The sequence below is a fragment of the Lolium rigidum genome, chromosome 7 (assembly GCF_022539505.1).
Source record: "Lolium rigidum isolate FL_2022 chromosome 7, APGP_CSIRO_Lrig_0.1, whole genome shotgun sequence".
NCBI lineage: Eukaryota > Viridiplantae > Streptophyta > Magnoliopsida > Poales > Poaceae > Lolium > Lolium rigidum.
This window is the reverse complement of record NC_061514.1, coordinates 273,643,950-273,659,500: the sequence shown is the minus strand read 5'-3', so window position 1 is coordinate 273,659,500 and position 15,551 is coordinate 273,643,950. Positions and strand designations below refer to the sequence as shown.

Genomic DNA, 15,551 nt, shown 5'->3' with positions numbered 1-15,551 from the left:
GTCAGACATGTAGATGTGTGATCTGAAAAACCTGCTTTGAGAGCTGAGTTGATGGTTGTGCAAAAGGTTTAGTCCTGTAATTTCCCAGAATCCTTTCTTCTCACTGACCACCATCTCAACTTTGCAATCACTTTTCGCTATGACCGTGCTTTGTCTCTGTGCTACAACTTGCTCAGTTTCTTGTTCATTTATTTTCCCGTACTTGTTGCACTTCATAGTGAATCGTATGACTTCATTGTTTCTTTTCTTACTTGTAGTACGGTAAGAAGAGACAATGCTTCTGGGAAGCTTGCGGTGTATGCATACAAGTTGAAGAACTTATGAGCTTCTTCTCTTGTCCGAAAATGCATTCCTTTTTCGGGTTTTAACCAGTCTGTCACTTTCATTTGGTGTATCCTCTTCCATTTCCTTTCCCTCGGCGACTAACTCTTCATTTTGTAGGAATATGTGTATATCTTCTTCGGTTATGTCCTTGCGCTGTTCTTCAGTTTGATTGGGTGAGTTGTCAGTAATCGTGCTTGTCGATGCTTGATCATGGTAATCCTCTGACATTGTGTGCTTCATCCCATAGTTTTGCTCTGTACTTGGATTATCAGTAACTTGCATGCATGTAAATTTTTTTTTATCAGCTGTACTCTTTGAGGTTTCTTTTATTATAAAATAGAGTTTATTAATGTTTAATAACCTGATCTAGGTTCATGTTGTCAAACATGTTTAAATTCCATGGATCATCAATTTCTTCGTCCAGGAACGAAGTAGATGTGTCCACCTTGTCATCCTCTGTGTCCTTGTTAGTTTTTCCCTGCATTTAATCGGTTAGGAATAATTTTAAGTACTTTATATTTGTGTTTATAATTGGTTTGTTCGAAAATACCTGGTCACCGCTTATTTGATTCACTTCATTTTTTTTCATAGTTCCAAGAAGCAATCCTGTATATGAAAATCCTTCCTGCAATAAGATGTTATTTAATTAAGCATTGTTATGAATGGTTTGATATTTATTTTGCTCTTGTTTCATTTATTTTTTCATCATACTCGATTGAAGAAGTCATCTAGCATATCATCGTTAACCTGTTTGTGAGTAATTTCCGTATCCTGCATAAGAGAAATATACATGTTTTTATTAGTAAAGTCGTGAATCATCGCATAACAATTTTATTTGCAAGCATAAAAGCACATCGCACTTAACATTTTTGAGCTCCCTAGTGGCTAGCCGTCTTGGTTCTGTGGCTTCTCTGTTTTTTCTGTGGCTTCAGTTATCAGTATTTCTTTTGAAGTTTTGTAATCTGCAGCCTATATGGACTGCAGATCTCATCAATTGCATTCTTAGACATATATGGCAACCATCTAAATATGGCCAGACAACAGATGCCACAGTATCCCAAGTAAGGCAGGCATGCATTGCCAATCAACAGAACTTAACACTACCAGCCATCACAAGTTCATGCAAATATATGAAGATGTGAACAAAACCTTATGGTGCTCTAGATTTATGGTTCATCAGTATTCAGTTTCTTCTCAGTCTTAGTCTAAGTTTTATTCTTCAATTTCTCGCTCATTCTTCGTTTCATTAATTCTTCAGTTAATCACTCATTTTCTGTCCCTCATTACTTGTCGTCATATACCGTTTTAGTCTAAGTTTGATTCTTCACAGTGTTTTTTAAGTCTCAGTTTGAGTCTTTATTCTTCAGTCATCAGTTTTCAGTCTATCTCATTTTTATTCTTCAGTCATCAGTTTTGAGCAACGGGTTTCTCTCGGTCCCTCAGTTTTCAGTCAATCTCATTTTTATTTTCTTCAGTCTTTCTTTGTTTAGTCTTTTAGTCCTCAGTTTGTCTTTTTTAGAATTTCTTCAGTTTTTAATTAAGTGGCTCAGTTACTTTCCTAAGTCTTCAGTTTGTCTTTTTTAGAATTTCTTCAGTTTTTCAATTACCTCTGTTCTTCAATTTGTCATTCCTTCTTGAGTCTTCAGTTTGTTCACTATTTCTTAAGTTTTCTTAAGTCCGATTTCATCGATGTCTCTGTCTTGAGTTAAATCTCAGTTTTTACCTCCGTTTCTCATTCTCCCTCATTCTCCGTCACTCATTTCTTGATTCTTCGAGTTTTGTTTTTTTTCTTCATTTCCCCAATTTATCTCAGTTTTTACCTCCGTCTCTTATTCTCCGTCACTCATTTCTTGATTCTTCAGTTTTTAATTTTGCAGTTTACCTCCGTCTCTTATTCTCCGTTTCTCAGTTTTGCAGTTTCATTCTTCAGTCTCAGTTTTAGATCGGTGTCATTTTTTTCCAAGGTTTCTCATTTTTAGTCTCAGCTTTATTCTTCATTTAATCGCTCATTCTCCGTCCCTCTGTTTTGCGGTGTCATTCTTCGGTGTGAGTTTAAGATCGAGTGTCATTTAAAGGGGTGGACTCGATTAAAGAGGCGAGGAGGAGTCTGGTGCTGTCGGCCAGGTACGTTAGATGTAGCACAACACAAAGGTGAGAGGTTAATCCTAGGCCTGTTGTTTTGGTTGTAAGTGTATCGGCTGGAAACTCTGATGATTTTACCGGTTGCACCCATGAATGGCCTTGTACTTTTGTCCTACTGAAGTCGTTCAGTTCGGCTCCCTGCTTTTTAACTATCATCTTAACCTTGTCCAAATGTGAAAGCTCCCTATTGGTAGAGTTTAATGCAGAATATGCACTCTAGTATTTTAGTTGCCTGATCATTTCTTAAGTTAGTTTTTCAGATGGTTGTTTTTAGAGAATTTTTAGCCTGAATTCATAATTTCCTGTCAATACATGAAAAAATGTCTAGGCTCACTTTTGACTGGACCCATGTGTGTGATCTGCAACATCTATACTTGCACGGGGGCATCTCCTATGTCCAAGCATGTTTTATTCTCATATATGTACACCATCTGAAAAAGGGATTAAACTCCTTTTTTCAATTACCTCTGTCTCTTAGTAATTCTGTCTTTAGTTCTTAGTTTAGTTTCAGCCTTTAGTTCTTCAGTCTGTCAATATTTGTTATTTGCCCAGTCCTGTCAGTTGCTTTATTTGCTCTATCCTCAGAGAGATCCTTCTCCATTCTTCAGTTTCTCATTCTCAGGATTCTCTATCTCTCATTTTTAGATTTGCTATAATTTTCTAGGCAAGCAGAGATGTATTTATCTTCAGTGTATCTCTATTTCGGTGTATTTATCTCAGTCCTCAGTCTTTCATTATTCATTATTTAGTAATTATTCATTAGAATAGTCCCTCTTAGTCTCTCGGTTTTTTATTCTCATTACTTGTTAATCTACAGATAAGAGACTTGTGAATTTATCTGTCCATTTGTTTTGCAGTGTCATTCTTCATTTTTCGAGTTATTAGTTTTCGGTTTTCATATATTCTAACTACTTTCTTCTTTTCTCTCGTCCGATGACGGAGTGCGTCTCGTGGTTTTTTGGGAATGGGCATGATGAAGTGCAGCGAGCAGCCAGCCAGCTGAGTTGAGATCGATCGGTGAAAAGGTGCAGACGCGTGGTCACTTAAAGTATGCAGAACGACCTTTGCGGATAGAGCCAGCGATAGTGACCAAGGACAAGGGTGCGCGTGTGGTGGAGCAGTGCATGTGTGTGTGTAGCCGTTGCTTCCCCTTGACAGGTCATTCACTATTTCTCTGTCTAATTTTTTTAGTCTTTCAGTTTTATTTGCTCGGTTTATCTCAGCCTCAGCTTAGGCCTCTCATTTCCTATATCAGTATTTGTTGTGCAAAGAATCCAGTTTCCTGTACAAACATAAACTTCCTTTTTTCTGCAGTGCTTGCTATACTTTGTTGTCAGATTTTTGCAACTACTGCACCTGATTATTTTTGGCCCCATTCTTGCAAAAAACGAGCCAAGCAGGAATACTGGTGTTCTAGTTGGGGAAACCTGGGAAGATCGCCTTGAGTGCAGGCAATGGGGTGCTCATTTACCTCACGTAGCTGGTATTTTTTGCTGGCCAGTCCACACATGGTGCTCAGTCAGTAGCACTCTCAGGAGGTTACATAGATGCTGAGGACCATGTAGAATGGTTACCGGAAGGTTTGCTAGTTTAACCACTTTTTTATCCTTGTACTTTCGTGTCTGATCCTAGATATCAGCCTCAGCTTATGCCTCTCAACACATGTGTGGTGCAGGTGGTGGTTTCGGTACTGGTGGCCGTCATTACATGTGTTGTAGGTACAGTCCAAGCTAACTACATCATTTTTTGCTCCGGGAAAATGCATCAGGTGTTTTGTCTATGTTCGTTTTGCGGATCGTCACCTAACAAATGACCACGGGATGCACAGCCAAATCAAGATGAAGTACGACTCCGTGCATGGCCACTGGATGCACAACCTAAGTTTCTAGGTGCTCACTTGAAGGTATAATTCAACTTTCAGTTTTCATCTTCCTACTAGTATATTATTACTTTTGACTTTTATCTAATTGAAGAAATCCAATGACAGAGGTCAATATAGACAGTCTATATTGACAGTCTATATTCAGCAGTGAGGTCATAGTATGAATGTACTAGTTTTCAGTCATCTCAGTTTTTGTGGAGTAGTTTGTCTGTAATTTGTCAGTTAACTTAGAAGGAATGGTGGAATTGATGAATTAGACTATATGATCTGATTTTTTTCTGAAACATGCTGCTGGAAACGTAATAAGCTAGAATCAATTTGAGCAAGTCCCTCAGTTTCTGGTTTTGGTCAGGTACATGATGTTGATCAACAAGCACATCTGTACTAAAAGACCAGATGGATGAAGAGGAGGTGGAGACATACCTGTGCTGAGACGGGAGGGGCCTTCCCAGCAGCATCCATGTCCACGTAGGTCCTTCCTTCATTGCCATCCATGTCTTTTTTTGGATCTGTCTTGGTTTTGCCCTCTAAATTTCGAGATCCCTTTTTTCCCCTTACTTTTTCTGATCTCTTTTCCCGGCCGGCGTCGCCACTGTGTTGCAGGTACTTTACGTGAGGAGGAAGAAGGAGAAGAAAGGTGACGTGGAGATGTCGTTTTGTTAGAAGTGGCCTGAAGGCCTGGCCGAATCTGTAAGGCCCAGGAAGCTACAGCAGGAATGAAAAAACCCAGAAAAAACCGGACTGATTGTTTGTTGGGCCGGACTGAGCGGAGGTGACTGAAAGGGGACTGAGGGGGAGGGGGGGAATGAATTGGGCTGGGTAAAATCTGACTTGAAACCAATTCCATTTTCAGCTAGATGATGATTAGACACTCCCCAAAATAAAGGATCTAATGAAGCAGAAGATCATAATCAAATAGCAAAGTTGGTCTTTTCCCATCGTAGTTAGAAGTTCACTGCTGAAAGAAGCATTTCATTCAGACTGACCATGTGCCTGTCCAAGAATGCTGCTTTTCCTATGTTCTATCCCACCTCAAATAAATCTATATGCCATGAGATATGTAAGTATCGAGGGCTAACATCACTAGGAGCCCATGTTCTGTCTTATTTTCAACTTAACCATCTTGGAACATATGTAAACATAATATAGGCTACTTTAATACTTAATATGAACGAATATTGGCCAAAACAAATAATCAAATTAAGTGATAACATTGAACACACAAGATACTTATAGGATAACCAAATCAGGTGCAATCATTGGATATTCTGACTTACGGTCAATATCGCTTAAGTAGAAATTCCCTGAAATTGTGAATCTACACAAGCTGTAAGATGCTCATAAGTCTTCAAAAGCAATATATCTCAACTAACCATAGATGAATTAAGAACAAAGAATCACCGAAACTGTGAGAAACTTGTGACTTGCAAGAAAACAAATGTTATTTTCGCACAAATGTGTAAACGTATAGAGCATATGCTGAAAGTTTCATTATGCATCAGGCTCGATGTGCAGCCACACACGTAGTTGGTAATTAGTAGTGCCTACAACAGCTGGAACGCCGAGCTGATTATGTATTAAATTGTTGATCTGGTATAGTTATTATTTTAGAGAAGGTAAAAATAGTTCTATATAGCTGTTCTTTTTAAAAATGTATTATCTGGTACTCGAAGTACAAGGACTATTATTCTGCTGCACAAGTTCACTATTACGTCTGTCTCTAATTGCTTGGAATGACTAGAATACACAACCCATGCATGCAATTGTTCCAAACAAGAAACAAGGGCAAAGCTTAATTGTTGTAGATGGCTCAGGAAGTGGGCATTCACCAGTTCATCAAGGTAGATAGGCTTTTACTCAATGGCGAATGGACTATCTCCAGGAGCAGCTGCGCGGCAGATTCACAAAGTATCAATGTTGGGCGCAGCGCTCCTGCACCATCAGAACGAAATTCCTCAAATTAATAACTACTTCCCGAGATTGTTGGTCATTACAATAGGCAATATAGCAAACAGTAAAGAACATAAGGTTGCAATCCTGAAAGAGCTGCAAATGGCCCTTGGCTAAATCAATCAAGAACACTTTTTGAGTAATACTAAGACTTCCAGAAGTTTAGCTAAAAACGTTGGACCACATTTTGGCGGCAGCAAAGACTCACAACTTTTCCCAATACAACAAAGATGTTCTCTGCTCAAACGTTTAAGATCCCCAATCTTCTTCTAAACTGATGAACCAGATTAATCATAAGGTAATCTGAGTAGACTATAGACACATACCTTCCATCATTTATATAGATCAGGGAACGTCGGCAGCTGGAGCGCAGCGCAGGCAGCCTCATCCGCCGCCATCAGGCACCGCTCGATGGCTGGAGCAGGGGCACATCAAGAGCTCAGGTTCCGGCGCGAGTAGCTCCAGATCGGCCGCATCAGGCAATCCCATCGACGACAAGAGTAGGTACGCGTTGAGCCCGACCTCCAGATCCGGCCACCAAGGAAGCCGTCGATGACGAAAGAAGTCGCCAAGGCGAAGCTAGGATTCGCCGTCACCGCCGGGTATGAGAAGCGAGAGAATGTCAACTTTGTGTGCGTTTGTGTGTCATGTACTCGAGTCAAACGACGCGTGGTAGATCCAACGACCCAGGACGAGTCGCGTGGAAATACAATTCATCGAACGTGCGTTCTATAATTCTTTTGAAGAAATAAACAAGAAACCAAAATTTTAGGAGCCAAGAAATGGGTACAACCAACATCTGCAAGTGCTACCCGCAAAACCAAGAGAAATTTGTGAAGCACACATTAGCTTGAAGTCGTGAAATCATGAAACCCACATGTGTAAAGAATAATGCAAAACCATAGCAACTAGATGTTCAAGGTACGAGTCGAGAAGATAGAAAACCAACAAAAGGACCAAAAGGGAGATCCAAGGAGCAGCGTGCGCGATGTAGCGAGGCAATAGACGGGGATACGACCCTCTAAAATGTAGCGGGTGTGAAAGTCATTTTTGTAAGGCTCGCGGTCGGCATGTGGGAATATGCAAAGGTAATTGTTGGCTTTTTACATGGAGTTGATGGTCACAATAGGGCCGTGAAGAGCGACGGCGACGTTGGGGACGAGGACAACATGTTGCGTCCCCACTGCCGTTGAAGGTGGTGACAGACGCATAATAATGTTGAATTATTATGACAGGTGTCGGACCGATGTCACTATGAGTGAGATCTGGTCATAAACATCCGCAGCGCCATCTGTTCGTCAGAGCTGAATTCAAAAGAATTATGAATTTCTATTCACCTTGTTTGCTTCTCATCTCCATTTTCCCAACAATAACACCAACTCTAGCCGTCATGGTCTAGTTTTTAGGAACCCCACCCCGAGGGTACTCACACGAGGACAACAAGGCGGCAGCGAGCAAGGGAGGAAATAGGAGAGTGGAGGAATGAGATGATGAGGATACATGCCCACACTATGGAAAGGAAAAGCTAGGTGGCAGTGAGGTGCAACGCACGTCTAAATAAATCTATTATTTTTGGTGAAGTTAATCTTTTTGTACTTTTGTTCATTAAGCCGCTGAAATATGTCTCATGGCCCAACGGTGTAACCATGTGTGTCCAACATATCATTCACGGAACCGGCATCGGTTAAAATCCAAGAAGCGAAAAACCGAAAACAAAATGAACATCTAAGAAAGAGGAATTTTTGTCAAGGTACATTGTCAGATGAATAATTTGTTGAGCACAAAATGAAATGACAAAAATGTTAGTTATTCCAATGAAGGGACATCATCAACCTTAACGTAAAACAAGTATCATGATATAATCAAGCAAAATACATGTTTAGAAATGTTAGAGAAAACATGATGATCTATGTGATTACATAACTTTCATATTTTTTTTAATTCTGTAGTATAATCAAGGGAAACATTTATCGAGAATATCAACAGTTTTGGTTATTATTATTATCTAAAAGAAAATAGGATGTTTAAAATCTTAATATAATTACAATGCTAGCTGGACAAAAGAAAACGCCTAATAATCTTGTTTTGGTAACAAGGTTCCAAAAAGCATCGAAACATAATTACCACTCTGAATATCTTCACGGTGGACATATACAATTGGGTGTCTGATATGTACATCCACTAAGAAAATATCATGAATCATCCATGGCACCATCCAGGCAAGAGTTTTCGGACCAGCTGCTTTTAACATATTAACATATGAAGAACCGTGCGTCCATGCCTGCTTACTGGAGTATATCGCTTATACCTCGTATGTTTATTTTCTGTGCATACGCAGCCGATGCTGACCTCCCCGAGCGTTGACACGAAGATGATTTTTGCGCCAGAGGCCATGTCGGCGACAAGTGCAGGAGTGTCTAGAGATGGCGGCGGTAAGTGCGGGAGGACCGCGTTGGGTTCCGAAGAACGACAAAGACTGCAGGAGGGTCTGTAGTTTGCTGTCGCAAGAAGGCGGCGACGCACGCCGGAGCGCCGTAGACACAGATGCGAGGTCTTTTATTCATGTTGCCCGATTCGTGGAGCCATCGACGCCTATTTTTAGGTGTGAATCCCTAACTGACGCTTGTGATCCGGAATTAGTGGTTGTCAAAACGAGAATGACTTGCAATGTCATTGGACAGTCTTGGGCCATTAGATCTAGTGAAATAGATGGCTGAGATTAAATGTTCCTGCCATGTTTACGCTTTTATAAGTAGTGGAGATGGAGATGGAGATGGAGATAAGTTGGGCTGGTTTGCAATTTGGCATTATAAACGAGAGAGAAATTACCCGTATTATATAGTGGACCTCACTCGAAATTTCCTTATCTAGGGTGAAACATGAGATCATTTAGTATTTGTCAATATGATAAGATATAAGTGCGTATCATACTTCCCAATTGGAAGCAACAATCCCCTGAGAAAAATAGCATGGCACTTAGGACAAATGTATATCAAAAATAATCATAAATGTGTTCCAAAAATAATCATAAATGTGTTCCAAAAATAATCATAAATAACCAAAAAAAAAAGGATGGCGGTGAACCTAAATAATTTTTTGTATAAGGTAATATGTTAATATCAAAAAGATATCAAGTAACCCGGCCTCTTCGACAACTCAGTATCATGAGAAATTCAAGCATCAAGTTTTGTTATTTGTAAATTTTTGTCTAACTAGTTTACTCTGCTTTATACGCGTGGTTGAGCAGTCTTGCAGTGGTGAATGTAGGAACTTTGCACAAGGGTGTCACGGTTTATATGTGTTCCATATAATGAATGCATAACATAACTTTAATATGTTAGTTTATGTATAACACTACATGGAAAACAGCTATAGGTAATCGGCTACCTGTGACGCATTGGAAACATGGTGCCCTACGGGTATGCGCTATGGGTACTAACTTACCCATGGCGCACCGTTAGAAGTGGTGCGCTACGAATATTTTTGGATTGGGTTGGCCAGTCTTGCCCCTCTTAGCCGTGACACACCACATACATGTGTGCCACGGGTCAATTTGGTACGGGAGACGCACATGTATGTTGTGCGTCACGGCTAAGAAGCTAATTTAAAATTTGAAATTTGGGTCACCTATCAGTGGCACACGGGTGCTGGTGTGCCACGGCTAAGTTAGCCACGGTTTGGTGTCCCACCCCGTGTAAGCTTTTTCAGTTTAAAAAGTTATTTATAATTCAAATTTTAATTTTTTTTGCTGCGGTTATGTTGTGTAATGTAGGAAAAATAACAAATATGAATTTCATTTTTTTTGCAAAAACACGTCATGTTTAAATAAGACAGCTCTGGATTCTGCATACGACATCGGATGAAAAAGTTTTCATATGAAAAATTATCTACATAAAAAGTTACAAACAAATTTAACCGCCTATGTCCATTTACCGATTTTTTAGAATCCTCAAAATTAAAAAGGTAAATAGTGTATTGTAAGCTTCTAGATTTCGCTGAAAAACAATTTCGATTTTTTTCCCGTGGCGCACCTAGAGTATGCCCCGGTCCGGCTATATCAGCAAAACATGACAACAACCTCTGCAAGCATCCCACTCCTTCTCCTGCGTTCCCCTTCCCCACCAAAGGGAGACGCCCATGCCTCCTCGGGTGCATTGCTCCGCCCCAGCGGCTCCTCCTCAATAGACCATGCCCTGCTCCTCTACCCTTCCAAGGACATCGGCGCCCTACTCTACCCCGGCTGCTTGTCCTCCTACGACCGACAACGGCCTACATCGCCCTACCATGGACGCCGGCGACCTACTCTGTCCCGGCTGCTCGTCCTTGACCGATAATGCTCAACTCGGCCCTGCCATGGACGTTGTTGTCGCTAGCTCCTGCTCCCTACCTCCCGACGAAGATGAGGACGTGATGGCGAAAACTTGTGCGCCATGGGTACCAAAAAGTGGTGCGCCATGGGTAACCTTATTTCTAGTAGTGTAAATTACACTACAAATAATATAATTTGATATAAACATTATCATAATTTTGACAAATACTCTTAAATATGCTTTTATATTTTAAACAACTAGTGCTAAATATGTACTCCCTCAATTTCAAAATGTGTGACTTAATTTTTTCTAGATACGGATGTATCTACTCCCTTCATCCTAGTTCATAGGGCTTGCGTATATCCCTAGGTTGTCAATTTGGCCAATATAATATCATTTATATAATATAAAATTATATCATTAGGAAGTAGAACATCTAAAATTTCTAATGATATATATATTTTATAATACATATGTTGCATTATCATCGTTAAATGTACAATCTAGGGATACACGTAAGCCATGTGAACTAGAACGGAGGGAGTACACAATAAAATGCGTTCAGATATATTCATATTTGCAAAAAGTTGAGTCACTTATTTTCCGCATAGAAGTTGTAGATAGTTTTGCGTTTTAGTAAGGGGTCCCATGGCACCCATAGAACCCTTAGTAGTTTCGCGCATGCAGCTTTGTATCAACCTAACTTTAGAATCCGTATGGTAATACTTAAATTGTCTTGATCCAATGGACGGTTCGTCTCAAAAAGTAGACCACAAGACAATTCTCTTTAGGAATTTGTGCCAAATAAATATATAGCTTCCAATGCATATACTTTATATATCATGGCAAAAAAATCATTTATAATTTGTGTAAAATCTTGAAAATGTTCACGCGCATAGAAATTTAGTTGGAACTTACCGTAGACATGTTTTTTGATAAATAATAAGATCATTTGCTATGTTTTTTTAAAATTTAAATTTAATTTTTTTACAAATAGTAGGAGTGTTGTTTGGCATCGAAGTTTTTTTTATAAGTATTGGAAGGAAAACTATGGTTTCACAAATACCCCGGTGGTTTTGTATACTATGAGGTGTAAAAACGCGAACTGAAAATCCGGAGTTCAGTTCACCGAACTCGTGTTTACGGGTCGGAAAATTGCCGGCGCAGAACAGAGCCCCAAATCCAAAATCGTAAAACAGCTAAAGGTCAGCCTGTCAGCTTTTTTTTCTCTTTTTCCTTTTATTCCTTGCTTCTTCTTCCTCTCACCAACCACGGCGGCAACCCACCAACCGTCCCACGCCACCCGCACACCAGCCCCGCCCCGTGCCGCCGCTGTAGCCCCGCCCCGCGCCACCGCGCACCAGCCCGCCCCATGTCGGCCCCTCCCCGCGCCGTCGCACACCAGCCCCGCCCCGCGCCGCTCGACGTTGCGCCGCCACAAGCTCGCCCGGCCCCGTCCCGAGCCGCCCCGCGCCACCATGAGCTCGCCCCGCGCCACGCCGCTGCGAGCTCACCGCCCACAAGCTCGCGCGCCCCACGCCGGCCACGAATTTGGCTAGATTCCGGCAAGTGTACCGGCGGAAGTAGTTGGTCTCATCTGAAATTTCAGCACGTCACGAATATAGTTCGGTGTTCAGTTCACCCTTTCAGCCCTCGAGTTGAGTTTTCGGTCTTGGATTAAAAAAAATCGATTTTGGCTCGCTTATAGTGACTGATCTGCGCCATTTTCTGAGCTAAACCCGTAAACCGTTAGTTATTATACGGTTTTTCCTACTTTACGGGCTCTGGTAAAGATGCTCTAATAGGAGAGGATGTCGCCCCCAAGAATCGAGCTTTGTAAGCGGTACACAACACGTACAAGAGGGAAGCACACTGCTACTGGCCTAGCCTTTCCAAATCTGCACGCACTAGTATCTTTTTTCGATAAAGGGAATATATTAATATCAAAAGATATCAATTACATCCAGCCTCTGCAACAACGCACCACCCTAATGGCACTACGGATGCACACAGCCAAAAAAAGAAAAGAAAACTAAGAAACAAAAGTCCCGCTACAGTTTCTCGGGCCTAACAACAGCAATACATCCACCACCAAGACAACACCTGAAATACAGACTCTCCAAAAACGACGTCTTCAAGAAGGGAACAATGCTCTAACACCGTCGTCGCCCGATCAAAGATCTTAGGTATATATCAACTGATTTTACCATTTACCATTGTTCTTGTGAAATACGGTATATCACAACCACTTAGTACGAATTGAGGTAATTAGCTTTAGTTTGCGTCTACAAGCATGCAGGTTCCATTATTCGACCTGTAGATAGACAAGATCTAATTGGTTTGCAGCATGTGGTTTGGTTTTGCAGTCTTGTACCGATGCCTGGTTTATATTGTAGCTTGGGTCCGTCATCCGTACTTGGTTGGCCTGCTGCTACAATCGTGTGTCGTTCGATGAACAATAGTAGTAGTACTACAACACTAATCTCTACTGCAAAAATAATGCTACTCTCAGAGAAGATGCAACAACAAAAATGCTCAACATACGGAGGATTTTCACGGCGTTTCTACCGAATGCTGAGCTGGAACATTAAACGTGGCCCATCTGCTTGAGAACGTGATCGAACTTGGTCCATCTCTTTTTGTTCAAAACATAGTACAGACGTAGATAGTCACAAAATACGTACATATAGTCACTTATATGAAGGTACATACGCAAACTCTACCCTTATGAGCATGCACACACACCTTGTTCCTATCCATATAATTGTACGCATACATATTCTATCTATAGACGTCTTGCTATCGATAGAAAGATCGCCTCTAGTGAATGATTATTTCGCCTTTACAAAACACCAAAATATCAAATTTAGGATTTAAACTCTCCTCCTAACCATTCAACTGGGTCCGTCTCTCTCCCACCGCCATATCAGCGCCTAGAAATTTTCTATGCATCTAGCAGATCGGACGTCCGAGAAAAAGAGTTTCCCGATATTATCTGCAGTATCCAAACAGGCGCAAAATCAGGATTTTGTTTTTGCTTGAGGGAATAGGATATGGGATATTCCTCCTAGTTTCCTCGTATATACATTCGGCGTCGCCCCAACCCTAACTAGCTACCAACCTAAGGCGGCCAGCGGTAGCGCCACGCCGCCAACAGGAGCTCGCGCACCGAACGGGAAAATGGCTTCCCTTTGTACGTGCACACGCCGCCGACCTCTCCCGTGATCCGGGCGTGATTCGACGAATCAAATCCTCGTTGTCTGACCTTCTTTCGAATGCGTGTGCATGTGCAGGGATCGTGATCGTGGCGGCGCTGCTGGTCCTCGGGTGCGCGTGCGGCGGCGCGACGGCGCGGCCGCTGGTCGGAGCCGCGGGGGCGAAGCAGCCGCTGCAGACGTCGCGGCCGTTCAACATTGCGCACAGGGGCTCCAACGGCGAGCTTCCGGAGGAGACGGCGGTGGCGTACATGCGCGCCATCGAGGAGGGCGCCGACTTCATCGAGGCGGACATCGCCGCCACCAAGGACGGCCACCTCGTCTGCTTCCACGACATGACGCTCGACGACACCACCGACGTCGCCGACCACAAGGAGTTCGCCGCCCGCCGCCGCACGCTCGAGGTGCAGTGGGCCAACGTCACCGGATTCTTCATCAGTACGCCCCGCCCCAATCGATCAATCCATTAACCGTCGACCTGATCTGTAGTGACTGTCAGTTAATCTCCAACGAACTCCCCCTGATTTCTCGCAGCTGATTTCACGTTGGCCGAGCTGAAGACGCTGAGGGCGAAGCAGAGATGGTCGTTCCGTGAACAATCACACAACGGCATGTACATCGACCACAGTGATCCCCTTTTTTTAATGAACGTCTGTCTAGATTAAATCTCTTAATATATTTTCGTTTTCTTCAGGCATTTCTCCCATCATCACCTTCGACGAGTTCATCAACATCGCTCTCAACGCCAAGAGGGTCGTCGGGATCTACCCGGAGATGAAGAGCCCCGTGTTCGTCAACCAGCACGTACACACTTAACCTACATAAACACAGCTACAAGCATCGTCTATATAACTAGCATTCCAATTCCTGAATCCTGGTCGTTAATTTGCTATGAACTCTGGGTCGATCGATGACAATGATGCAGGTGAAGTGGGCGGACGGGAAGAAGTACGAGGACAAGTTCATCGCGACGCTGAAGAAGTACGGGTACGGCGGCAAGTACATGACCAAGCCATGGCTGGAGAAGCCCGTCTTCATCCAGTCCTTCGCGCCGACCTCGCTCATCTACGCCGCCGGCCTCACCGATTTGCCCAAGGTGTTCCTCATCGACGATCTGACGGTGCGCACTGAGGACACCAACCAGTCCTACGACGAGATCACCTCCGACGAGTACCTCGACTACATGAAGGACTATGTAGTCGGCATCGGGCCATGGAAGGACACCGTGGTGCCGCCCACCAAGGCCAACCGCCTCGCCACGCCCACCGACCTCGTCGCAATGGCGCATGCCAGGGGCCTGCAGGTGCATCCCTACACCTACCGCAACGAGAACCGCTTCCTGCACTACAACTTCAGGCAGGACCCCTACGCCGAGTACGACTACTGGCTCAACAACGTCGGCGTCGACGGACTCTTCACCGACTTTCCAGCCAGCCTCCGCCGTTTCCAGGAATGGACCACCAAAACCAGAAACTGATCAGGAAACCATACGTTCAGTTCAGATAGTAGAATTTCTTACCCCTGTTCTTCCTCATATTGTTCTCACGATGTGAGATAAACTAATCTCTGGATTTTGTATTGGCGATACATCGAGTCATTATTACATTGGGGCTACATTCTCTTTTTGTCCGCTGTGGTTGTGTTTTTTCTTCTTCTGGGATTTATTTGATTCCACTAACAGCCAGCAAATTTAAAAGTAACCAAATGTAGGAAACAAATGAACCAAAT

At 42.6% G+C, this 15,551-nt stretch overlaps 1 protein-coding gene and 1 long non-coding RNA gene across 2 annotated transcripts; both read left to right on the top strand.

The window, feature by feature from the left end:
• Positions 1–3,902: 3,902 nt before the first annotated feature.
• On the top strand, positions 3,903–4,320 carry LOC124675581. Its single transcript, XR_006993322.1, has 3 exons — positions 3,903–4,046; positions 4,142–4,184; positions 4,295–4,320. It is a non-coding gene; the product is annotated as an uncharacterized LOC124675581 (long non-coding RNA).
• A 4,401-nt stretch (positions 4,321–8,721) lies between these two features.
• On the top strand, positions 8,722–15,300 carry LOC124669288 (glycerophosphodiester phosphodiesterase GDPD6-like). The gene is made up of 5 exons (XM_047205928.1): positions 8,722–8,734; positions 13,902–14,261; positions 14,358–14,432; positions 14,518–14,627; positions 14,749–15,300. The coding sequence occupies exons 1-5, from the start codon at positions 8,722–8,724 to the stop codon at positions 15,298–15,300; spliced, it is 1,110 nt and encodes a 369-aa protein (XP_047061884.1).
• Positions 15,301–15,551: the final 251 nt, after the last annotated feature.

What these genes read in the sequence shown, in the direction of transcription:
- LOC124669288 (XM_047205928.1), top strand. An exon ending in CGTCACCGGATTCTTCATCA is followed by an intron (nt 14,262 to 14,357) that starts GTACGCCCCGCC and finishes GATTTCTCGCAG; the next exon opens with CTGATTTCACGTTGGCCGAG. An exon ending in CCGTGTTCGTCAACCAGCAC is followed by an intron (nt 14,628 to 14,748) that starts GTACACACTTAA and finishes ACAATGATGCAG; the next exon opens with GTGAAGTGGGCGGACGGGAA.